Raw genomic sequence first — 26,288 nt, 5'->3', positions numbered from 1 at the left:
GATACAGTTCCATATGAGATCAGTGATCTCTAGATATGCGAAAATGCAACAAAATATTTTCCTGGACCATAAGAGACTAGAAGACAGGTGGTCCAGAAACTTTTGGCTACTGTTAAAGCCTAGTCCAGTAGTAGCACATTGAGTGGCCTGTCAGCGAAATCATCGCCAGACCTAGGAATGTTCATTCCTAGCACCGTGGGACTAAATGGTCATAAAATGCCTCCCAAAACTATGGTCAAATTTATGACCATGGGGGAGCCCTGCCAACTGGAGACTGGCACTTGCCATCAGCCTCTACAAGGATTAAATCTTGAGCTGGGGAAGCTGCTGAACTTCAACACTCCCGAAAGGAGTTCAGGATCAAAATCAGAAATAAGGCACTCTGAGCTCTGGAGAAAAAAACGGACAGAACAGGCCTTCAGATAGATTTCGGGTAAAGATTTTTATGGGCCCAAATTCTTGCATCTTCTCATATCTAGAAAAACGCTAAAATCATTAACAGTAACATCTTCATTGGCTGTTAAAAAAAAAGGGAGAACAGAGTAGCTGTGGGTCAGACGTCCAAGGCAATATTAATATGGGAATCATTTTACATAAGTCCTTGTATTGCCAAGAACTTAAGGTTTATGCGCCCTATCAGACATGACCACCAGCTGTTCTCAAAGTAGCATCAGCTGGGAACTGCAACCTTACATCTTCAAGGTCTCCTTTTGTAACAACAGAAAGAAGACAACATATATAATGACCCATAGCTCCTATGAAGTATGCGTTAAGACCACATCAACCATTAACAACTACTTAGATAAAACTACACTCCTCCTTCAACAGTGCAATAATCAACCTATATCCCAAACCTCTGTTTAATCTTCTTTTCTTTTCTTCCCATCTTCTATAGTAGGAACCTAGGAATGTGGATGCTCAAGTTGGGCAGCAAGAAACAATGGCCTGTGGAAAATAACTGTCTGCCTGCGTAGATTAACCACGTACAAGAATTACGGTTTAATCTTCCCTCTTTCTTTGCATGGCTAACCCCTACCCTCTCTCTCCTCCTTCTCCTGTTGATAATGATATTTGGACCACTAATGTTTCGTTTGTTTTCTACCTTGCTACAGCGCTCCGTGGAATCAACCACAGATAGACAGTCAACAACATCCTTGCTCTTTGTCCATATGGATACCACCAAACTCCTCCTATCCCTGTTCCTCAAATCTACACCCATAATCAGCAGGAAGCAGTGCCAGGAGAAGAGACCTTTGCCCAGTCTCCTATAACAGAAAGGGAGGAATGTTAGCTGGTGTCTATAAACTGGGGGAAGAATACCAAACAGAGGATGTAAAACAGCCAGGCCATCAAGATCCCACCCAGGCTCTAGACTCGATTTCAACTGGCCAAACCAACAGGAAACAGACCCCAGCACGGATGAAGGCCTCGGGACCAAGATAATTGAGGGAGCTGTTAAACCTCAGAATAAAGAGAGCCACAAAGACTGTTAAAATTCACACGTAATGACCTAAATCCTCCTTCTTCCCTGTTTCCCAAGCCCCCTTCCCCTTTCTCCTTGAGACAATGTGACCTAACTATAAAAAAGGCCTTGCCCCCATAGGGGGGAGGCTGAGTTCTCTCTGCTCAGTGCTCTCCTGGCCACTCTGTTGGTGGATAAACCTGCTTGTGATCCCACTGCTCCAGCCTCTGTTTCTCTCGACTCTGCCATCCTAACAAATATATGTGTACTGTTATAAATCTCGAGGTGTGGGGTTATTTGTCACTACAGCAATAGATTACAGAAGTTTCTTTTTGTTTTTTTTTTTCCAACAAATAGTAATAGCAAAACAAAGGAACACACCCATTTAAAGCCATTTATAAAGCTGAAAAGCCATGCAGTTACTAGCACCTAATGAAGAACCTTGGTAGCTCCTGGTTTGTCAAAATGCTCTATACCCAGACCAGCAGTGTTGGTATTACCTGGGAGCTTATTAGAAATGTAGAATCTCAAATTCAAGCCCAGACCTAATGAATCAGAATCCACTATTTTTTTTTTTTTTTTTTTTTTTCCTGCAGCATCCATGGCATAAGGAATTTCCCAGGCCCGGGATCAAACCCACCCTATAGCAATGACTTGAGCAGCTGCAGTAACAACGCCAAATCCTTAACCTGCTGCACCACAAGGTAACTCCCAGAATCTACATTTTGTGAGATTTTCCCCACATGTAAGTACATCAGAGTTTGAGAAGCAGCCCTGATCTGTTTGAATTTTAATGAATCTTAATATTACAGCTCATTAAGGGTTGGAAACCCTGGCTGTATACTGGAAGCATTTCCAAAAAATACTGTTGGAGAAGCCCATTTCCAGAGATTCTGATTTAATTGGTCTACGTTGAGGTCTGTCATGGCCCAATTTTATTTATGAATTTTTTTCCCCTGGAAAACTCCTTTGAAACCACAGATCAGCCCTGACTTCCCAGCATGCTCCAGTCCTGGTTCTAGAAGTCAGGTATGCCAAGGTGTGAGAATGAGACCGCCCTGGGAGAACTAAGATGCACTGAGCACGAATCTTCTGGACCACTGCATGCTGCTGAAGTACTACATATATTTTCACCTTCTCTTATTCATGCTCTTCCAGGACTCAGTTTATTCCCCCAAAATCATCCATGTTCTTACCTTACAGGTCAGTTTAGTTTGCTGTCTAGGGTGACTCAGAGATCCAGGTGCTGAATAACCAAAGGTTTCAGGGCACCTTAGCCACCTGTCAGATTAGAACCAAACTTCTTTTAATCTTTCCCTGATGGCAAAAATGGAAGTAACTAATATATTGCAAAGCCTTAGGAAAATAGGCTTTTACTGTTGACCAGGCACTATTAAACCAAGATTTCCAGTATGATGGGTGCTTACAAATGCCAGACCTATTACTTAATAAGAAGCTCAAATTGACTGCAATAAACATCACTTGAATGCGAGGGGGTGGGGGCAGGGATTGCCTGTTTCCTTTACTACGGCCTCCCCAGTGATGGACACAGAGCCCGGCACACTGAATGCTTTAATAAACATTTGTGGATTAAATAAATTCCTCAAAAACCAATAACTTCTGATCATTCAAAGTTACTGAATGTACTATGCTAGCGAATCTGCCATGGAAATTACTCTATCAAAGCATTTTTACATAACGCTCCAGATTTTTTTTTTTACAAGAAATTGCGTGCCTCGATTCAATGCCGTGGTTCGGATTCCTGCCCTAGGCCGGCCTTGGCTCCTCGTTTGGCGGCTGGCTGAGGGATGAAGTCCCTGCCCTTGAATCTCCTTCCTTTGTAGTTTTTGGCCTGCGCGGTTCCGCTTCCCAGGCGGAGAAGCGCGGGCCGCGGCTGCGCCCATCAGTGCGCAGCGCGGGTTTGTGGCTGTCAGGCGGGCGGGGCAGCCTAGGACCCAGGAGGAGCCGCTCCTCTCCCGCTGCAGAGCCTCCGCGCAGACCCGTCCGGCCCCCTCCTCCCCGCTCACCTCCGCCCTCCGGGGTTTGGCAGCCCTGGGGCGGGGGAGGGGGCAGGAAGCCTCCTCCAGCCCTGACAGCCGGCCCGGCAGGCTGCGTGGTCGGGCCCGGGCACCGATGCTCGCGGGCGGGCTGGGCCGGCCGGCGGCAGGGGCGGCGGGCTGCGTGATTCCCCGCTAGGGCCGGTCTGTGGGAGGGACGCGCCCCTCGGGCAGGGCCAGGGGGCCAGCGAGGCGGCGGCGGCGGCGGCGGCGCAGCATCCCGGGCCTCCCGCCGGGCGCTTGGGCGGGCGGGGGCCGGGCCGACGCCCCCGCGGGCCCGCGGCGCCTCCTCAGCCCCTCCTTCCCTTCCTTCCCCCGGGCTCTCCCGGGAGTCGCAGGCGGACGCGAGCAGCGGTGGGCGCCCGAGCTTTGTGTGCGGCGGCGGCTGGCCCGGGGCGAGCCTCGGGTTGCCCAACTTGGCGGCGGCGGCCGGCCGGCTCCGGGGCGGGAGTGGTGAGGCGTGGCCGGGAGGAGGAGGAGGCGCTAGGGGGGGCGTGGAGGGATCGAGCGGGGCGCGCCGGACAATGAGCTGGGCGGCTCGGCGCTGCGGCCACTTTTAGGGGGGGGCGCGGGCAGGCCGGCGCCTCATCCGCTCCACCTGCAAGGAGAGGGCGGGATGCCAGAGCCAGGTGTCCCGGCGCTCTAAGGCCCCTTGCAGCCTGACGTTCCTGAACCGGTTCTCACCTTGACACCGGGCTACCTGGCGGATTTGACTGGGACGTGTTTGGTGTGGCGGCCTCGGAGCAGCCACGATGGCCAGCACCAGGAGTATTGAACTGGAGCACTTTGAGGAACGGGACAAAAGGCCCCGGCCGGGATCGCGGAGAGGGGCGCCCAGCTCCTCCGGGGGCAGCAGCAGCTCGGGCCCCAAGGGGAACGGGCTCATTCCCAGCCCGGCGCACAGTGCCCACTGCAGCTTCTACCGCACGCGGACCCTGCAGGCCCTGAGCTCCGAGAAGAAGGCCAAGAAGGCGCGCTTCTACCGGAATGGGGACCGCTACTTCAAGGGCCTGGTGTTTGCCATCTCGAGCGACCGCTTCCGGTCCTTCGATGCGCTGCTCATGGAGCTCACCCGTTCCCTGTCGGACAACGTGAACCTGCCCCAGGGAGTCCGCACTATCTACACCATCGACGGCAGCCGGAAGGTCACCAGCCTGGACGAGCTGCTGGAAGGTAGGAGGGGAGGGCCGGGAGCGGCAGGTGCGGCGGCGACCGGCAGGTGCACCCGCCCGCCCAGGCTGGGGAGCCTGTGGGGATTCTAAGAGGCCGCGGGAATTGTGTGCTAATGTCTGCTTTCCTGCAGGCTGTAGGTGTGGGGCTCGCTTCCGCACATACCCAGGCGGTCCTTCCCAAAAGATGTGCCTTTAAAAGAAAGAAAGAAAGGAAAAAAAAAAATCTTAAAGGGCTTTGATGACATCTCTTTCATCTCTTTAGATTGGTGAACTTGTTTTTGTGCTTTTTTTTTTTTTTTTTTTTGAAGTGCAAACTCTTTGTGACAGTGGCTCTTGTGTAAGGATCTGGGTAACCCTCTAATAAGCTGTCTGTTCAGCCCTCTGTGTGGACCTCAGTGCAGGCACCTGTGGTGTTTCAGGACCCTGCTGACCGTCTCTACTAAGAAACTGTGGTTGTAGAATACCCTAGTTTGGCTTTCCTGGTTTGGCTTGCAGCAGAAGTTCCATGAGGTCCAGAGGGCTGTTCCTAAAACCAGTTCTCAACTTTGGTTGCATCTTGGATCACTGGGGACTTTAAGACATCTGGGTGCCTGGGCCAGACGCCCAGGCATTTGGATGTCATTGGCTTGGGGTGTGGCCTTTGGGCATCTAGAGTTTTAAAAGCTCCTCAGGTGATTTGAATGTACCACAAAGATTGAGAACCACTGTGCTGAATTTGGTTGATGATGAGGTGAACCAAGGTCAGTCTCTCCTGCTTGCTCCCCTACTGATAGTAGCTAGTTGGGGCCTCTTATAAACTAGAGGGCAACTATAGTGGCAACCATGCTTCACTCAGAGGGATTGCTTGGCTGGATGATGTGTCATCCTTGAATTCTTCTTTCCCGTCAGAGAGAAAGCGTTGTTAGTAGTAAAGGATCTATATCCAGATCTGAATGCCACCCGTAAGAATTAGAGCCCAAGTATGTGCTGATTTTGTTTTTACATATTGTCTGCTCTCATGCATCCTTTGTAATGCAGATGGTGTGTTCCAGGTAGTCATAACAGCACTGGCTTGGTAGGGAAAAGAAACAACTTGCAGCCAAGTATTTTCTTACATTAGTTCATCCTGTTCATATATTCTGAAGGCTTTAGGTCCATTTTACACATTAGAAAACTTAAGCAACATGCTGTGTCCCACAGGACCTGCAGCATATGCCCTTTCCTCCACAATTCACTTTTAAGACAGAGACGTAACCACACTGTGGAGTCCCGAAAGTGGCTGAGTTTCTGTTTAGTCACTGTTACCAAAAGTTTCCCCTGTCCATGCTAGATGAAGACCTAGCCAAAATGGTTGTGCGCTTGTGTGTGTGTGTGTGTGTGTGTGTGTGTGTGTGAGTGAGACTTCACAAATTGTCTTGCTCACTTGAGAGTTTTGGTTTTAAACACTTCCTGAGGAGGTGATGACAACCAGAGGAATATAAATAGAGATACATTGCTAAAAGGACTTTATCCTATTGCATATTGAAAAGCAACATTTGCCTAGATATTTCAACCTGAGTTAACAAATTTTCCGACTGACCCAAGGCTAGGTTAGTGGAAGGATCATGGCAATGCCTTTTGCTTTAACACTCATTACTCACAAGCCTTTGGGTTGTTTTGCCTGGTGTGGTCTAAGGAGGGACAATAGGATTAATATCTTTCTCGGAAATAACTTGAGCGTAGTATTGACCATGTGAAGTTAATGTTCTCCCAATATCGTCATGAGGTGACGGTCCAGATGTCCACTGTACCTAGTGCATGTTGAGTTTGTCATTGCTCAAGTGGTGCATGGTCCGCTGAGTCTAATTCACAAACTGTGTTTTCAACTATAAATTGACATCCTTCTAATCATTCATTTACAGATTTTTGGACGAGGGGAATTATAGTCATATGTAAAATCCAAGTGGTACCATAAAATGAAAAATAATGAGAGAACACAAATATTTGCACAGACATGTTTCCCTAGTATGGACAGTTGCCCACTTGTTTCAAGAAGTATTAGGTATAATAAAATTTACTGCAAAAGAAGAAAAGTTGTGCACTTCTTTTTCATTAGCATCATTCTGACAATAGATCTTTGTCTAAGTCTTGAATTTCCCCCCAAATGAGTGGAATACCCTGTTTTAAGGCAGTTTTTAAGAATCGTTGGTGCTTAATATCAACCATTCAAGACTTTAGTTTCAACTTTTAGTTAAAATTATGTGCTTGAATGTTCAGATTTATCATACAGAAGAATTAACCCAGCTACCTGTAAAGTTGTTATTTGCATCAGAAAAATAGGTCTGTTGTATTGCCTGTGTTGTCAAAATTGACTATTTCATCTTTTTGTCATTTTTAGTAAAGATTCCCTGATACTTTTTTTTTCCACCACTGCATTCAACTGGTCCATCCTCTGTGTCTTCTAGTCCATGAAATTTGTAGTTTAGGGGATATTGTTTTTCCTTAATGTTTTTCTAAAAACATTTTCAGTGAAGAATAGAAAGTGATGACTCAAGATAGCTAACCTCAATTCCATTGAACGCAGATGACCAAAGAAATCTGCATGGCCCAGACTTTTTTCTTCTGCCCTTGCCAGGCTGTGGAGGCTCTGCACAGTGTTCAGGTGTAGGCTGACACTCCTACCCTACACTAAACCAGCAGGCATCTTCAGCCTCTCAGTTGATCTTCCCTGGCTGCATTAATTTCAATTAGTTGGTGCTGTGCATCCCTGTAAATCCTATTTGTTCTTTAGAACTGGATGGGGACCTTCTGTGAAAGGAAGATTGTGAGTTTTAACAGTCAGTCTGGGGAGAATCAAGTTGAACTCTCTGAAGCCATAAGCCAACCACATGTGTCCATCTCTGAGGGCCAAAGTGAACATGTCCAGGTGACATGTTTCTAAGTTCTCATGTTCGGGGCTAAGAGTCAGGACTCTTAGTCTTGGAATTCCCATTCTGGTGCAGCGGGAATGAACCCAAGTAGGAACCATGAGGCTGTGGGTTCAATCCCTGGTCTCGATCAGTGGGTTAAGGATCTGGCTTTGATGTGAGCTGTGGTGTAGGTTGCAGGCATGTCTCGGATCCTGCGTTGCTGTGGCTGTGGTGTAAGCTGGCAGCTGTAGCTCCGATTCGACCCCTTGCCTGAAAAAAAAAAAAAAAACTCTTAGTCTTAATTTGGTTTGATGAGTATTGTCATCCTCAGAACCTTTAAACTATAGTTATTTTAATGTTTCAGAGATGCCCAAGGACAGTAGAAACAATGCCTGACCCAGTTGGGATCCCTAGGTTCTACTAACTGTGAATTTGAAGATAATTCACCTCAGTACCTTTTCTGTCCAATGAGAGGTCAGCAAATCACCTTAGATCCCTTCTGGTCTAAAATTATATACCCTTCCCCTCCCTAAGTGGTTATTTATTGAGTGTATGATGGCCTGGGTTACCTTTCCTAAGTCAGAACCTGTTTTGCAGAACACTGAGAAAGCTGCAAATGTCCTGCATAGCAGAGAGTCCATATATGCTTCTGATGAAGTGTTTGCCAGTAGCCAAAAAAAAAAGGGCGATTCATCTCGGCCTCTTTCATTCCAAAGTAATACATCATTTTCTGTTATTTATACCTTTTATCCCTCAGTCAGCAATAAATAAACTGATTGGATTTTTTAGGCATGTGAGAGAATTTTGATTATTTTGATAGGAGACACTTCCATTCTTCCATTAAATTGAAAATTTGCTTGAATTAACTTGAATTTAAGAAAAATAAAGTTCTTAAAAAAAATCAAGCCTTTGAAGTTTCTGAAGTTCTACTAAGCCTTGTTTATTGACTCTCTTTGGTTAGGTCAGTCTCTTTGAAGGTGTTAGAACTAGAGTGACAGTTACTTTTAAGCAAAAGTGAATTTCTATAAGAGCTCAGATGATAAGGGTTTTTTTCACCCTTGAAAAATGTATTTTTGTAGTAATCATAGAAACGGAGTTCTTCAAACTTATCATGAGGAAGGCAACATAAATCCATGAGCGAGAAGATATTTGCAGCTAGTAGTCAAAAGCACTGCCCATTTATATAAGGCAGGTATGATGAGTGGACGTGGCAGTTTAGCATTGAACCTTAGGTCGGCAAAGCCTTCTCTACCTGGCAGACCCTCGTTTCTGCAAGACCCTCTTCAAATATTACCTTTTTATGAAGTCTCTTCCCAGCCCTCAGGGGTATTGGTCTCAAAGAGCTGTTGATTGAGAGCATATTTGCTGCTGTTCCAGGTGCTGAGGATTCAGTTTTTTTCTCCTCAAGATGCCCACTTTCTAGAGAGAGCGACATGGTGAACACACACACACACAGTGGTTCTAGCTGAAGGGCTGTAAATGAAGTGGTAATGAGGTGCGGCAGGAGGACTACACTGGCTAGGATGGTGGAAAAGTCCTCCGGGAGAAACAGATGTTGGAACTAAGGATCTAAGGTCAAGCTTAGATCTCTTCCCCTTGCTTACAGCATTTTTCCTTATCTCTCTTGTCACACCTGTCTTTCCAGTTAGTGGTATATTGGGTCTGTTTTTGAGTAAGGTTAGGGATCTTGGACTCAATCAATTCATTGAATAAGCAGCCCTGGAAAATGATTTTACCTCTAAGTCTCTTGATTGTCAAGGGAGGTTTTGTATGAATTAAGTTTGAATAGGGCTGTTCCTGTATATTTGTGAAAATAGGTACTTTGAAAAATTGGATTGTATTTCAGATAAATCAGAGATGCTCTGCCGAGTCATCATTGTGGAGAGAATGACTTGCCTGCAATATATGCTTCTATGTGTCTGATGGTTCTCTTCATCTCGTTTCCTCAAAACGGGAACTCAGATTTGCTATGTCACAGCTGCAGAAGCTCTTTGCAGAGATAATGGGAAGATAAATTTTCATTTGATAAATAAGGAACTCTGAAGAGTGGAGGGAAGAAAGGAGATACTTGGGAGAGCTTGTTCAAGATTAGGGTACGACACAATGATACATTGGTAGTAATAAGAAAAGATTAATATTCCATGAGGTTTAAAACTATGGAAATGGATATTTTTATGGTCTTATGATGAAATAAAGGCAACTCCCTTGAGGTGGTCTTCAAACTGCTTTTTTGCTCATAGAGGGGCCAGGGGAGTTTCTGTGGGTCTGTACTGCCTGGCTCGGTCCTGTTATTCACATTTCCACCTGCCCGTGCTCCCACCACATTTATATTTCTCTCTTCTATTGATAAAGTCAACCATTACTCTAAAGATTAGGGAGCCTTCTCTTCTCAGCATCACTACCATTTTTTAGGTGTTTTATATGCAGTTACGGTCTGTGCTTTATCTCATTTAATCCTTGTTGTGCCTCATGGAATATGGCTACACTGTCTCTCCACTTTACAGCTGGGAAGGCTGTGACTCAGGATAAAGAAATTATCCCCTTGCACCAGTTGGTGGGGTAGGGGAAAACGCTGGAACCTGAGGCCTTTCTTCTTGGCCTTTGAACTCCAGGTTCTTCACTGCTGTGCTCTACCTTCTGGGAGAAAATGGTCTCCATTCTGACCCCCGAGGCTTGCAGAGGTCCTGTGTCAGCTGCACTGCTGCAGCCACACCTGTTCATTATTTACAGTTGGAAAATGAAAGTTGTGGTAGTTCCTCAGTCACTGTAGATGTTAAGACCGTTTTAGGATGTTTGCTGTGTGGTTCCTGAAGCCGAATGCGTTATGCTATACACCTGTGTAGTGAGGTCCGTGTATGCAAATTGTGCAGCCTGCCTGGCCTTGCTTGGCTTTGGTTTCCTCATCTGTAAAATGAAAGGTTAGGTAATTGCTAAGGCCCCTTACCCCTCAAAGTTCAGTGATCTTGGGAAATTCTTCTGGAAGAGGAAAAGAGAAATGACCTGTCTCTATGTCTCTCTTTAAAAATTGGCCAGATATGGTTACCCAAGTTCAGATGGGGTTCTTAGAACCCTCAATAACCTGTAGAAGAATCTTCTCCATAGAATGTTTTCAGGAAAGAGAAAATTACAAGCCCAGTGAGGGCTGGGACCACAGTCATCTTGTTCACTCCTTTTTCCTATCAGCACATACTTGTGGCACATGATAGATAATGATTAATTTTACTTTTGTGCCATATGGAAGATATTTTGATGAGAATAGGTTGATATTTGTGTCTTTAAAAATCTTTCTGGAGTTCCCGTCGTGGCGCAGCGCAGTGGTTAACGAATCCGACTAGGAACCATGAGGTTGCGGGTTCGGTCCCTGCCCTTGCTCAGTGGGTTAACGATCCGGCGTTGCCGTGAGCTGTGGTGTAGGTTGCAGACGCGGCTCGGATCCTGCGTTGCTGTGGCTCTGGCGTAGGCCGGTGGCTACAGCTCCAATTGGACCCCTAGCCTGAGAACCTCCATATGCCACGGGAGCGGCCCAAGAAATAGCAAAAAGACAAAAAAAAAAAAAATCTTTCTTTGTTAAGACAGTCAACTGGACAATGGGCTAGATTTGCAGAGATAGAATAAGTTCATGCAAAAGGCAAACATTCCTTGCCTCTTTTCATATTTCAATTTTCAAGTAAGTTTTTATTCAAGAAAAAAGGATGCATTATATTTATATGTTGACAGTTTATCAATTTCTGTACTGTCTGAGATGCCTGACTTGACTTTTCTCTTAGATGTATTCCATAGCTAAATTCTTCTACCTTTATTTTGAGTGTATGTGTTTAAATCCCAGCATTAGTCTAAGCCGACTAATATTTTCAGGGTCTGGTTTGAGTTAGTTCTCTGACGTAACTAAGACTTAGTTTTGTTTATCTTTTAACATTCTTAATTTAAGCATTGTCTTTAGAAAATTTAATTCATGTGTAGTTTAAATACAGTCTACATTATATAATACCTTTTAAATTCTATGAATTGGGCATGTATTTCAAGGCTAGTATTTAGATGAATACTCTTTCATTAAGGCATGCTGTAATTTTTATTCCAGTCTAGGCTATTTTATCATTTTGCCTCATGTCCTGCAGCCTAAAGCAATTAACTAGCCATCTTGTAATTTCTCAGATGCTACTATCTCAGAGATTGAAGGAATGGGAATATACTGATTTGTGAAATCAACTCTAGTACTTTTGATTACACTATAACATTTACTAACCATCTCAACATAACAAATAATCTACAATTATGACTTACTCTGTTACCTTCTGTTTATATGTTGGTTAAATACAATCACTTGCAGCCAAGGTGTATCACAGTGGACGTTTTTAAAGTGTCGTTGATTTTTTTTCCTCCTTCCCTGTGTATGTTTTACAAACGTCAGATTAATTTTTATGTAACAACAATGTAATTATTCCTTAAAGGCAATGACTGACACTCTCTTCCCCAATATCCTTGCTCATTATCTTGGTCTCTTATGTTTTATCTCATCTGCCAAAGAACCAAGAAGAGAAAAAGGGAGTTGTGGAAACTTACTGCTAGTTATATTCTTCATCAAACCTCTGTGAGAGAAAGAACTTGAGAAAGCCTGATGTAAACTCATCTCTTCTCAGTTTGGTGATCAAGGCCAAGAGCTGGAAGGTTCCATATGAACCCTGTAATGCATGTAAACACTTAGCAGGAGTTCTAGCATGCAGTGACTCTTTGATAAATGGGAGTGGTTTTCAACATCTTAAACTGAAACATGTGTCCTTATAACTTCCCCTTTGTAATTTTAGTGTCACCCCTTGGAGCTATGTAAGACTCCAAATGGAGCTACCTGGCAGCCCTTTGGACATTGTTAGGTGGTGGTCAGACTTTCCTTTTTCCCCTTCCTGCTCATCCCCTAAACATCACCACCTTTTTGGACAAACATCTGGTTTCTGAATCTTTCATCACTTGCACTGAACCCTTTTGAGCTTTTCTCAGTATCAGTTATTTGCTTAAACCTGGAGCCAAGCAGGCCTTCCTCTTAAGCTCACAGTGAAATTTAAGGGATGAGAGAGGAAGCTGAGGAGACTCTGTTTATCTCTACTCAGATGATGAGCCAATTAGGCACCAGTTTACTTGCAAATACTATTAAATGAGCACATTTTGGTTTGAAGATTCCTTTCTCAAAATCCTTAAAATTCCAACATTTCTCAAATATTTGCAATGCTTGGGATAATTAAAATTAAAAAACAAAGTAAAAGCCTAATAGTCAAGTTGCAGAAACCTTTAATTACTTTAAACATGTTGTCACTTAAATATTTATAAATATAGGAGTTCCCGTCGTGGCGCAGTGGTTAATGAATCCGACTAGGAACCATGAGGTTGCGGGTTCGATCCCTGCCCTTGCTCAGTGGGTTAACGATCCGGCGTTGCCGTGAGCTGTGGTGTAGGTTGCAGACGCGGCTCGGATCCCGCGTTGCTGTGGCTCTGGCGTAGGCCAGTGGCTACAGCTCCGATTCAACCCCTAGCCTGGGAACCTCCATATGCCGCGGGAGCGGCCCAAGAAATAGCAACAATAACAACAACAACAACAACAACAAGGACAAAAGACAAAAAAAAAAAAAAAAAAAAAAAAAATATATATATATATATATATATAAGGTTGGTGGCATGTAGGTCTTTCACACAAATACTGTGCAAACAAGTTGATAACCTAAAAGCAGCAACATTGTATAACCAATAAAAATGCAAAATAACAGCATAAAGCTACAGATATTATTTACTCAAACTAAATTGTGGTTCCCAGAGTACCCATGGTGCTGAATGCTGGGTTTGGTGTGCTCTACTTCAGAATGCCCTGTAAAGAGTCACTTTTGCCCTGCTAGTGAACCTTCATTCCTGCAGAGTAAATTATGTCCTCTGGCCTTAACTCTTTGTGCATATGTCTTATACTTATAATAAGTCCACTTTTTCCTCATTAACTCCCAGCAAGGTTACAACCATTTGATGCTGGAGTTGAGGCTGTGGACAAAGAGTGGCCTAGCTGTACTTGATTTAGAAGTAGTCCTTCAGATGTTTCAGAATAGGGTGATATAAACATTTTAAGTATTATCATCAATGCAAGTATAGAATTGAAATTGCCATGGTGGACTCCTATAGATTATGGGTTATAGTTGACTCCTGTTTGAGGAGCAAGAAGGCAGATCATGGATCTGATCTGTAGGTTGCATGCTTCTGGGAGATTAGATAGAATTTTTTTCCCCAGCTTTTCCTTTAAAGCTTTTTGGTTAGTGAGTAGCATTTTTGTTTTTACCTTTACATCATTTCTTTGGTCTTAACTCCTCCCACATTTCTTTGTTGAAATGTATTTGCAGACACTTCTTCCTAGATACTCAGATGTTCGGTGTAGCTTTTCTCCCTTTTGCTGTGGAAGGTATCACAGGCTGTACCACTGGATGGTGACTTTAGGAGGCAAGTTGTTTTCAGCCTCTTGCCTTCAGATGTGTGGAAGGAGCACTGGTCTTAGGAATGAAAGATCTCATTTTGTGTCTTCAGCCCTACCCTTAAGGAAGGCTGTTATATTCATTTTGTGAATATGGCAGCAATGGTCCAGAGATGCACCAGTTGAGTGCAGGTGGGAATAGCATCCAGGTGAGAGCAGTGTTCTTTGTGTTACTTTGCTGGTTCCCATACACTTAAATTCTGGGCGCTGTACAAGACCCAATTAAGTTGTCTGCCACCACAGAAAAGTAAGTCAGTTTTACTTTCCCTTACCTTCTATTTTCCTTAACCATCTGGGTGAGGCAACTTGTCTTTGATGTGCTTTATTGTCTTTTTTTTTTTTTTTTTTTTTTTTTTTTTTTGCTATTTCTTTGGGCCGCTCCCGCGGCATATGGAGGTTCCCAGGCTAGGGGTCGAATCGGAGCTGGAGCCACTGGCCTACGCCAGAGCCACAGCAACTCGGGATCCGAGCCGTGTCTGCAACTCACACCACAGCTCACGGCAACGCTGGATTGTTAACCCACTGAGCAAGGGCAGGGACCAAACCCGCAACCTCATGGTTCCTAGTCGGACTCGTCAACCACTGTGCCACGAAGGGAACTCCCTGATGTGCTTTAGATGGAGACAGGCACATTCTAATCCACCTGGTAGGACAATCTCACAAATGATGTTCTTAAGGATGTTAAACCATCTAATAGATACAATATACCCAAATTTATTTTCCTTGGTTACATTCCTTTGGAAGTAATTTTTTGCTCAATTTTGGAAGTTAGGAAAGAATTTAGGTTTCTAAGATTTTTTGCTGATATTAGACCTAAAGGATCAGCCATACTTTTCTTTCCTTGTTGTTTTTCCTCTTCTCTGTTACCATGTTTAAATCTGTGTGTATGCGTGGTGGTGGTGGTGATATGGGAGGGTTCTTTAAGCATGAAGAGTCCTTGTACTTTAGGCTTGAAAACAGCTTTTCTTTTTCATTATGAAGTTCAGTGCTTGCTTCCTCTCTAAGAGTTAGGTGTAGTCTCAATGTCCAAATTTTGTCTAATGGATTTTCTGCCATGAATGTCAAAATAGTTCAGAATTACAAGCTAATTAGTGATGTTAGGCAGTTAATGTAAATGTTTTAACAGAGGTGGGTGGGAGACTTTTACAGTAACTGATGAAAGAGGCTAAAACATACTGTTCTGAGAGTTCCCTGTGGCTCAGTGGTTTGGGGATCTAGCATTGTCACTGCTGTGGCACGGCTTCAGTCCCTAGCCCAGGAACTTCTGCATGCCATGGGCATGGCCAAAAGTAAAAAAAATACTGTTGTGGAACTTCCAACTGCACAGGTTTCCATTTAGGTATTTGTAATTTTATAAATAACACACACACATACTCCATTGATTGAAAAACACATTGGACTAAAAATGTACTATGACTCTTGATGCTTTGAAGTGGGGGGAAAAAAAGTTGGTAGGTACTAGGCAGCCCTCACAGCCTGCGTGTTTTCCTGTGTGCCTTGGGTTGCCTTTTGATGGACTAGCATGATCTAAGAGAATCTCAGACTGTACGTGGTGCCCTTCAGGACCCTGACCCTGAGTCTCTCACAGTCATTCTGTGTCAGCACCTACATTGTGTGAATGTTTTACCTGGAAGTGATGTGGATCCAAACCACGAGACTTCCAAGTTTGTTTTGGAACAAGGCATTTTCATCATTGCTTTGACAAACATGTTTTGAGTGCCTGCCGTATGCCAGGTGCTGGACTAGCTGTGGGTAGTATGAAGAAGGGACAGTCAGTGTTTTCAAAGAGCTTCCAGTCTGGGCATTCGTTTGTAACCAGAGATTGTGTTCTGAGTGAACTGTGAAATGAAGTTGCCTTACTCACATGTTCTGGTCCCACCTTCCAGTGATTCTGGTTCAGTGGAACTGTGGTGAGGCCTGGGCATCAGTCCTTCTGCAACAAAATCACCTGATTTAAATTCTCCTCTAAGAACCATCAGAAGAGACAGGTAAAGAATAAATGATGGAGTTCCCGTCGTGGCTCAGCGGTTAACAAATCTGACTAGGAACCATGAGGTTGTGGGTTCGATCCCTGGCCTCACTTACTGGGGTAAGGATCCGGCTGTGCCGTAAGCTGTGGTGTAGGTCACAGATGTGACTTGGATACAGTATTGTTGTGGCTCTGGCATAGGCTAACAGCTGTAGCTCCGATTGGACCCCTAGCCTGGGAACCTCCATATGCCATGGGTGCAGCCCTAAAAAAAGACAACAACAAAAAAAAATTAATAATGATGAGATGCTAACACACAGTAGGCTCAGTATACAACAAGTGCAACTTAGACATAATTTTCAAATTTTTATTTTTAAATTATGAAATACATCTCTGCAGAAAATTTATAAAACATACATGTACAGCCCAGTGAGTAGCTGGAAAGACCTTTGTGATGCCCAGCCCTGTCAGGAAGTAGAGGATTGCCAGCATCTGAGAAGCTCTCCCTGGGTCCCTCCCTAGTCACAACTCTTTCCAAGTTTCAACAGCCCCCCACCCCCTGCTTTTCTTTGTATTTTTACCACTGATGAAAGTATCCCTACTTGGTATAGTTCAGTTGTGTCTGTTTTCAACTTTGAAATGAAATCCTACTGAATTCTATTCTTGGGTCATCTTTTGCACCATGATTTATAAAATTCATCCAAACTTTTGTACAGCTTTTTTTTTTTTCCTGCTGCTTTTTAGGGTTGCACCCACAGCATTTGGAAGTTCCCAGGCTAGGAGTCAAATTGAAGTTACAGCCACCAGCCTACACAACAGCTACAGCAACACAGGATCAGAGCCACATCTGTGACCTACACCATAGCTCATGGCAATGCCAGATCTTTAACCCACTGAGCAAGGCCAGGGATCGAACCCACAACCTCATGGTTCCTAGTCGGATTCATTAACTGCTGAGCCACAAGGGGAACTCTGAAACTCTTGCATAGCTTGTTTCTCCAGGATATTTTCTTGGGGTGGAAACATAGGATGGATGTCAGTTTATCCATCCCTAAATAATGCCCACCAGTTTTTCCTAAGTGATTGAGCCACTTTAAAGTACATGGAAGTTTGAGCAATATAGCAGAGTTGTCATTGCTTTCCCTCCTTGCCAGGGGTGATTAATCTTGACTGGTCAGTGAAAACAAAGAGATGAAGGGAGAGGAGGAGTGGGGGGAGCTTTTTCAAGCAAGTAAGAAGGAGAATAAGAGGATATGATGAGTTTGGAAAGAAATTGCAAATATACTGTGCAACACAAACTTAGGAAGCTGTGGGAAGGTGGTGGGAGATGAAATGGCAGTATGTGATATGCTGGGAAGTTTGAACTTTGTTCTAAAGGCAGCAATGCAGGCAAGAGATATAAGATCTATATTTTTAAAAAACTTTGCCATGACAGCTCTGTGGGGGATTGAAGGGTCAGGCCCAACCAGGGAGCTTAACTACTCGAATCCAGGGAGAAAGGAGAGAAGGCAGGGTTGAAGGGGATGCTTAAACCAAAGTCAACAGTTTTGCCAATTCTGTTGAATGTGGGGAAAGAGAGGACAGAGATAGGCGTCTCGGTTTTTGCCAGGGTGACTGTGTCATTGGTGACCTCATTAAGTTGGGGAATTCTAAAACAGAAGCATCTGAGATGGGATGGCACTAATAGAGGGTGAAGTTACTTTTAGACAGGTGGCATACGAGATATCCATAGAATATCTGCTAGGGATGTTCCATAGGTAGTATGAATTCAAGAAAGGACCAGGTTGGAGATGTCCTCGGGGTCTGGGCAGTGGCTGAAGCTGTAGGGATGGATGCAGATGCCCACAGAGTCTAAGGAGGATGAGGTGGGTGCATGGGAGAAGGGGGATCCTGAGAAGAAGACCAAGAAGAGACAACCAAGGAAGTAAGAGGTACACCCAAAGAAAGTAGATCGTGGAAGCTGAGGAAGAAAAGGATTTGCAGGAAGAGAACCGTGACTGTTTCCAGTGCCTTTAGAAGCTACCAAGAGAAGTTATAAGATGCACTGTGCAGTCGGGAGAGAAGTGCTTGGGATCAGGGCATTACAGTCAGGGGTGTGCAGGGAGCAGACGGGATGCTGCAGTGTCTTCAGAGCAAAGCGTGGGCGAGGAAGTAGGAAGAGCCAGATGAGGAGAGCTTTCTAGCTCGGCAGTGGATGAAAGCCAAAAACACATTAGGTAGAGTGGGATGCAGAGTGGAGAGGAGGAGGATTTGTGTGAGTCAAAGTGGGAGACACTTGTACATGGTCCTGTGTAGTTAAACAGAGGAGGGAAGAATGTTTCTGAAACCTCAGCGTCAGGAGAAGGACCTAACATTGAACAGAAGGAGAGTACCCTTGTCACTGAAGACGGAGGGGGTTAGGGGAAATTGGCAGAGATTGAAATACATCTGGAATGATGAAGCCTTCAGAGAACAAGAAACAGGGGGAGTTCTTAGCTTTTAATGGCTCTTGCCTCTTCAATCGGAGGCAATTCATTTGGTTGAGGAAGGATGAAAGTTAATGGTTAACAAGAAGCCGGGTTGTATCACACAATTGTAGACAATTGTTTGTCAACCTGCTGAAGATGAAGTAATGCAGTGTCGTTAAACAGATGTGGTAAGAAGTCATGGCCATGCTTCAGAGGAAGTGGAAAGACATTCTATTCCATACTGTGCTTGAAAACAGCTAAGGTGCATAAACCACTTCTTGTTTCTCTCCATCCTTGTTCTTACAGAAAACAAATACCTTTTTTAAAAACGGTTATTGAAGCATAGTTGACTAACAATATTGTGTTAGTTTCAGATGTGTAACATAGTGATTTGATGTTTTTATAGACTACACACCATACAAGGTCATTCTAAAACATTGACTGTATTCCCTGTGCTATACATTACATTTCTGTGACTTGACTTATTGCCAAACCTGTAGTCTGTAACTCTTACTCCTCTTCCCCTATGTTACCCTCCCCTGACTCCTCTCCCCTCTGGCAATTCCTAGTTTGTTCTCTGTAATGCAGATACTCTTCAGTACAGTAATAATGTGATCATAATGTCCAAAATGATTTCCCACTAGTGTTTTAAGGTCAAAGACTCTTTTTAGAGACCGAGAGAGAGAGAGACAGAGAGAGACAGAGACAATGTGAGTATGTTTGGGTGTGCGTATGCAGCTCAGTTTCCTTTAGCTAAAGTTCAACAAGAGCACACCTAGAGTTTTGGTTTTTTTGTTTTGTTTTTTGTCTTTTTGCCATTTCTAAGGCCGCTCCCTCGGCATATGGAGTTCCCAGGCTAAGGGTCTAATTGGAGCTGTAGACGCTGGCCTACGCCAGCGCCACAGCAACGTGGGATCCAAACCGCATCTTCGACCTATACCACAGCTTGTGACAATGCCGAATCGTTAACCCACTGAGCAAGGCCAGGGTTTAAACCTGCAACCTCATGGTTCCTAGTCGGATTCATTAACCACTGTGCCACGACGGGAACTCTGAACACACCCAGAATTGAACAAGCTGAGTTTACTACTCACTGCAGTAAGTAAGGATGAATGTTATAGGGTACCTCAGGGCCGCAGTAAGAGGGACTTAGAGCTGTCATAGAAATCAGGTTTTGGTTGAATAATTTCCAGGAGGCTCTAAGGAAGCAGGGGCTCATTCTGTATTGGGTGCTGTCAGAAGAGGGACAATCTCTATGATTGGGTATCCCATGAAATCCTACTTATAGTGATGGCAGACTTGATTGAGGAAAAAACCACAGTTGAAGTGGCAGTCATTGAGTGACCTTGTTTTTGTGTCATTTTGTCATAGTCTCAACATAGCTTCATTTGATATAGATATTCTGTGAGGTGACGTCGCGCAGAAGAACACAGGTCAGATCAGCTTGTTGTAACACTGAGGTCCAGCTGTGAATCTCAGATCAATTCTGGACCTCAAGGGCTGCTTTATTTTTCATATATCCTTGTATGGTTTTAGATATATATATATATATATATATGTGTGTGTGTGTGTATGTATGTATATATATGTTTGTATATGTGTATATACACATAACACTTTAAATATTTAATTTTTAAGTGAGATGATTATCCCTTGTTTTGTTGATTTCAGGTTTAATATGTACTGGTGAGAGTTTTTAAAATTCTCTCACAATGCAGTAGTTTACCAGTATATCAAGGTTCATTCCTTGAGGCTATGCTTTTTCAACTATCTCAGTGGCAGCAGAAAATGCACTGTCATTTGGAAAAGTTGTTCTGTCTCTGGAGAATGAGCAGAAAACAGAAGATTCTTGCATTGTTCCAGGTGGGAAGTGGGTGGGGATGAGGGCAGAGAGGAGCAGCATTTTTGGAAACATTTAAAAGATAGAGTGGACAGAACTTGACGTCAGAATGTAGGGCGTAGGGAAGCCGAAGGGTGAGGGGTGACCCTAGGCTCCTAGCAGAGGAGTTTGAATAGGGAGGAATGTTCTTCTCCAGGATGGGGAGAAAGGGGAAGTGACAAGTTGGCAGCGGGGTAACACATCTTAAACAGGAATCCCTACAGTAGCATGAAACTGGATAGGGGAAGACTGTTTCTAATTCATCTTGTAGGTGCCTAGTGTCTAACAAAGAATAAGAGGAGTTCCCGTCGTGGCGCAGTGGTTAACGAATCCGACTAGGAACCATGAGGTTGCGGGTTCGATCCCTGCCCTTGCTCAGTGGGTTAAGGATCTGGCGTTGCCGTGAGCTGTGGTGTAGGTTGTAGACTCGGCTCGGATCCCGCGTTGCTGTGGCTCTGGCGTAGGCCGGTGGCTACAGCTCCGATTCAACCCCCTAGCCTGGGAACCTCCATATGCTGCGGGAGCGGCCGAAGAAATAGCAACAACAACAAAAGACAAAAATAAAAAAAAAACAAAGAATAAGAATTTACTGTTTGATTAAACAGAGCTGTAACTGCCTCAGGAACGAAAATCTTAAATGCTTTTGTCAGCATAGTCTCTCCCTGTAGGTAAATCTGTGCAAATGACAAAATTATAATCAGTAGGTTGTTTGATAGAGTTGGGGCAGTGGACCAGGGGAAGCTAGCCTGGTTATCTTGGTGCCTGCAGTTATCAAGGTGTGACAGCTGTACTATGGGGATTTGTATGCCCAGTATACAGAATCATAGGTCTGACCTCCAAACTGTGTCTTGAAACTTTGTGCTGAAACATGAGTGCCAAGAATGTCAAGGTGGGTCTCCTGTCATATTAGCACCTAGTACATGAGCTGGTGCATAGTAGGTACTCAGTGCAAATAGTAAGGGGGGAGTCTGTGCTTAAGAGGGCACTGTGAACTATTGTTGTGTCTGCCATGGGTGTAGAAAAGGGTGAGGCTCTGTCTAGCAGGCCTTCGCCAGCCCTGGTTCAAAACTTTACATATTTTTATGTCTGGCTATTGTAAATTATGCTGCAATGAACATTGAGGTACATTATCTTTTCAAATTATACTTTCTCAGGAAATAACCTAAATGTCTATCAAGAGATGAGTGGATAAAGAAGATGTGATATATATAGATATATACATATGTATCTATATATATAGATATATATATTACTCAGCCAGAAAAAGGAATGAAATAATGCCATTTGCAGCAACATAGATGGACCTAGAGATTATCATACTAAATGAAATAAGCCAGACATAGATAGACAGACATCATATGATAATTGCTTATGTGTGGAATCTGGAAGAAAAGATAGAAATGAAGTTGTCTACAAAAGAGAAATAGACTCATAGAAAAGAAATTTATGGTTACCAAAGGGGAAAGATGAGGGGGTAGAGCAAGACAAATTGCCAGGTTGAAGTTAACATATACATACTACTATACATAAAATAGATAACCAACAAAGACCTACTGAATATACTCAATATTTTCTTTTTTTTTTTTTTTTTTTTTTTTTTTGTCTTTTTGCTATTTCTTGGGCCGCTCCCGCGGCATATGGAGTTTCCCAGGCTAGGGGTCTAATCGGAGCTGTAGCTGCCAGCCTATGCCAGAGCCACAGCAACTCGGGATCCGAGCCGCGTCTGCAACCTACACCACAGCTCACGGCAACGCCGGATCGTTAACCCACTGAGCAAGGGCAGGGATCGAACCCGCAACCTCATGGTTCCTAGTCGGATTCGTTAACCACTGCGCCACGACAGGAACTCCTCAATATTTTCTAATAATGTACAAGGTAAAAGAATCCGAGCATATTTTATATATATCTATAACTGAATCACGGCTGTACATCTAAAACTAACATGACATTGTAAATCAACTATAATTCAATAAAATTTTTATAAAACTGCATATTTATCATAGAACCGATCCACAAGTTTTTAATAGGAACATAATGGAGAGAGGAAGGGAGGGGGAAGAGAATAAAATTTATCTGTAGCTACATGCCAACAAATGAAGAAATAGTCTTCTTTTCCCTATTTTCATTCTGACATTCTGAACCCATGTAAAGAGGCAAAATACAGACAAATTTAAAAGGCAGCTCTCTTGGTTGATATATCAGCTTTGCAGGGATTAGGTTGATCAAGGTAATCTGATAGATTAAATTTGTTCTTGTTTTACCATTGTCATTTCTCTTTATATAGGAAAAAGCTTTCCCCCAGCTGACTTCTCCCTGGCCTTAAAAACACAAACAAACAAAAATCACTTTTTCTTGCTGAGGTTCCTTGTTTATCTTCCATCTTAATATTTTGGATCAAAACATACAATTTAATTCTTATCATGGAGCTTCTCAACAGGAGAGTAGTTTTCTCTATAAAATTAAAGCGAAATTGTAATGATTTATTTTAGCTCATTAATACATGCATGTGACGTATAATTCTGTTTTATTGAATTTATACCTCCTTTTGAAATTACATGCCATTTCCCCAGATGACTACATTGTGATAAATGATAAACTTAATAGAGATGAAAATCTCTGACTAAATGGTGATGGTCGCGCTAGATTTGCAGTTACTGGTGTAGAAGCGGCGTTAAAGCCTGTGACTGGTTCCCTAACTTTTCTTGGGCCATGGCCCAGTTAGACTCTTAAATAGAAGACACTCTTCTTTGCAGATCCTCCTTCTCTCTGACCTGTTACTGAATTGTTCCTGTGCCTTTGGGAGTCTTTAAGTTCTCCATACTCAGGATTTTAAGAATATCCTGATAATGGTTAAATACCTATATTAAATGGGTTTTCTTTAAGAATTCCCTTTCACTATATCAGTTATTTCTGTATTTAGCCTTTAAGGCTCATATCGAATGTTAAGAATGAGGCCAATATACTGAATATGTGGAAAATATAATGAATTCTTTTTGAGTTAGAAGATGTCTTAGAGAAAATGCTAGAGTATAACCCTTATATCTTTTTGAAAGAAATTTATCGGAGTATAGTTGATTTACAATGTTGTGTTTTAGGTGTATAGCAAAATGATTCAGTTATATGTATATATATATCCATTCTTTTTCAGATTCTTTTCCCATATAGGTTATTATAGAATATTGAGTAAAATTCCCTGTGCTATACAGCAGGTCCTTCTTGGTTACCTTTTTATCTTGTATGCCAGAAAGTTGAGACTAAAAAAATTGAGTGACGTCTGAATTTCCTGGGAAAAAAATTGTGATTTTTCAACCTGTAATTATGAAAAATCATTATTTTTGAACATATACTTTTGGAACTTAAAATTAATGAACATGGAATCAGTTAGCCAACTGACAAATAGTGTAGTTTTTATGTTTAACTTAGTAAAAATTAAGCAGAGGGCTACATGAGCAGTGAACACATCATTTTAACTACTTAATATCCTTCCCCATTTAAGTAGATAGAGAAAAGACTGTCTATTTAAACTAATTATTTTATTTGTATTGACATATAGTTGACGTATTGAGCCAATATTTCTATTTTGTTTATTTTTGCTTTTTAGGGCCACACCCATAGCATATGGAGGTTCCCAGGCTAGGGGTTGAATCAGAACTGCAGCAGCCAGCCTACGCCACAGTCACAGCAATGCCAGATCCCTGACCCACAAAGTGAGGCCAGGGATCAAACCTTCATCCTCATGGATACTAGTTGGATTCGCTTCTGCTGTGCCGTACTGGGAACTCCCTAAACCAATTGTTTAAATTCACATTCTTCAATTAAGAAAAAAAAACCTGAAAAAAATGCCTGAGGTTTGTTTCTTTGAGCTCTCAAAACTTTTCATTTCTGCAGTGCTTCATTAATTGAGTAAAGGATGAAGTAACAGTAAAATCTAGTCAGCTGTGTGAAATCTATAGTAAATTTTCTTTGATTAGGACTGAAATCTGTAATAGGAAAGAGGAGAAAAATAGTTTTATCTTTTTATATGACTACTATGTTATTTTGTGGTACAGTTTTGTGATAGTCATTTCTTCCAGAATGAGACATTAGAAATTAAATTAGTGAGTGGACTTTGGGAACAAGGGAGTACCTTTGAATATACCTGATTCCACAACTTCACTTCACAGATAATGATGTTGAGAAGCAAAGTGCAGAGGGCTTATTCAGGGTGACATTTGGTCAGAATAAAACCCAGGTAGCTCTCTAGTTTCTTTGTCCAGGGCATTTCACTCTGTAGTGCATGCTGTTTTCTCAAAACCGACCTAGATGGTATTAATAAGTGTAGGGTATGAGGAGAATGCCAAGCCTGTTAAGTTTAGGATTCACTCAATGCGTTGCCAGCATTCGTGCCTCATACAAAATGCTCCTATGGTGGGGATAGCCACACTGATAAAACTGATTTTTGCTTTTTAGGTGAAAGTTACGTATGTGCATCCAACGAACCTTTTCGTAAAGTCGATTACACTAAAAATGTTAATCCGAACTGGTCTGTGAACATCAAGGGCGGGCCCGCCCGAGCCGTAGCTCCTCCCTCCGCGGTGAAAAGTGAAGTGAAGGAAAGTAAAGATTTCATCAAACCCAAGTTAGTGACTGTGATTCGAAGTGGAGTGAAGCCTAGAAAAGCTGTGCGGATCCTTCTAAATAAGAAGACGGCTCATTCCTTCGAACAGGTCTTAACGGATATCACCGAAGCCATTAAACTGGACTCAGGAGTGGTCAAGAGGCTCTGCACGCTGGACGGAAAGCAGGTAAGAGGTTTCTACCGCCGAGCTCTCCATCTGACCTGTAAGCTCTCCCTGTACCACGGTGGCTCCATATTTAACAAGATGAACTTCTCAGTTCATTAGAAATTTCTAGGTGTCCTCCTTGTGAGCGGTGTATGTGTGTATGAGCCTGTATCATGAAAAATGCAAGTGGCTTCCCTGTCTCTACCCAAATATCTCACAAGTAAATGTAGAGAAATCTATCGTGTACTTCTTTCTTATGGCCAATGGAAGGGAAAGGTCAACTTTTGAGGGAAAAGTTAAGTTGAAGAGGCTTCCTCCATTAGATGGTACATTCTCTGTTTAAGAACAAAAACATCCATTGATCAGTAGAGTCATTATGGGATTGGGTAAATCACAGGAATAAAGGGAAAAGATATTTAATGCTTTTAGAAAAGGCTTTCTTCCTACTTAATGTATAATACAGACAATGCATTTTAAAGAAAGTACTTTTATAGGAATGTCCATATATAAGTTTCACAGGGAACAATGGAGGTAATTAATCAACATTTCTGAAAAACATACACAAATTACACAGGAAAATGCAAGCCAAGTTCAGGTAACAATATACAGGGAATTGAGTGGACTTTAAAAAGTTGAACCAATTGCAAGAATGCATGAATGGCAGTTATACAAATATCGAGTTTCCCTACATTCAGATTATCATTCCTGAAAAGAAGCATGTGGCCTTTAAAGTGTATTTTATCCCAATTTCAATAAAGTTAAGTCGTTTAGTTTTACATTGTATTAAACATTATGGTTTCCAGCATTTAATTTGTTTCTTTATTCCATTCTGTTTCTTCCCTTTAACATACTTAGTTTATTTTGAAGCGTTTGGCTCATGTAGTTCTGAGGATAAACAATAAAAATCACTGGAGCAGTGTCTTCTGGAAAGACACAGTTCGTTTTCTACTTTTCTAAGACTAAGTCTATTTGCTAGGTTCTTTCTTAAACATAAAAAAAAATTTTTTTGAGTAGGTTCTGATAATTCCAGTAGATTATGGTGAGGTCACAGTGACTTTTCTAATTAGTTAAATTAATAATTAGAAGGGATAATACTTTATGGCAGCCTGCCCCAAGATAGATTCACAGTATGAATGGAAATAGACAATTTATGAATTGAGTTAATAGCACAGCACA

The 26,288-nt window shown here is 42.7% G+C and overlaps 2 protein-coding genes across 10 annotated transcripts in view; one reads left to right on the top strand and one right to left on the bottom strand.

Annotated features, from left to right (window-relative positions):
* On the bottom strand, positions 3,230-4,108 carry LOC102165147 (formin-like protein 5). Its single transcript, XM_005666833.2, has 2 exons — positions 4,090-4,108; positions 3,230-4,002 (listed from the first exon to the last, which is right to left on the bottom strand). The coding sequence occupies exons 1-2, from the start codon at positions 4,106-4,108 to the stop codon at positions 3,230-3,232; spliced, it is 792 nt and encodes a 263-aa protein (XP_005666890.2).
* The window catches only part of DCLK2 (doublecortin like kinase 2), a 174,669-nt gene continuing 152,359 nt past the window's right edge, over positions 3,979-26,288 (top strand). For 5 of the 9 annotated variants that reach the window (XR_002346402.1, XM_021100648.1, XM_021100646.1 and 2 more), the window contains exons 1-2: positions 3,980-4,692; positions 24,799-25,133. Coding sequence is in view for 8 of the 9 variants with exons in the window: in XM_021100648.1 (XP_020956307.1) it covers positions 4,272-4,692; positions 24,799-25,133 (756 nt within the window). In the remaining variant the exon portion in view is untranslated. Of the gene's footprint in view, positions 4,693-24,798; positions 25,134-26,288 lie in introns of all 9 variants that reach the window. The other 4 variants (XM_021100647.1, XM_021100644.1, XM_021100642.1 and 1 more) reach the window with 2 other exon arrangements.

The sequence above is a fragment of the Sus scrofa genome, chromosome 8 (assembly GCF_000003025.6).
Source record: "Sus scrofa isolate TJ Tabasco breed Duroc chromosome 8, Sscrofa11.1, whole genome shotgun sequence".
In the NCBI taxonomy this organism is placed as follows: domain Eukaryota; kingdom Metazoa; phylum Chordata; class Mammalia; order Artiodactyla; family Suidae; genus Sus; species Sus scrofa.
This window is presented reverse-complemented; position numbering and strand designations above follow the sequence as displayed.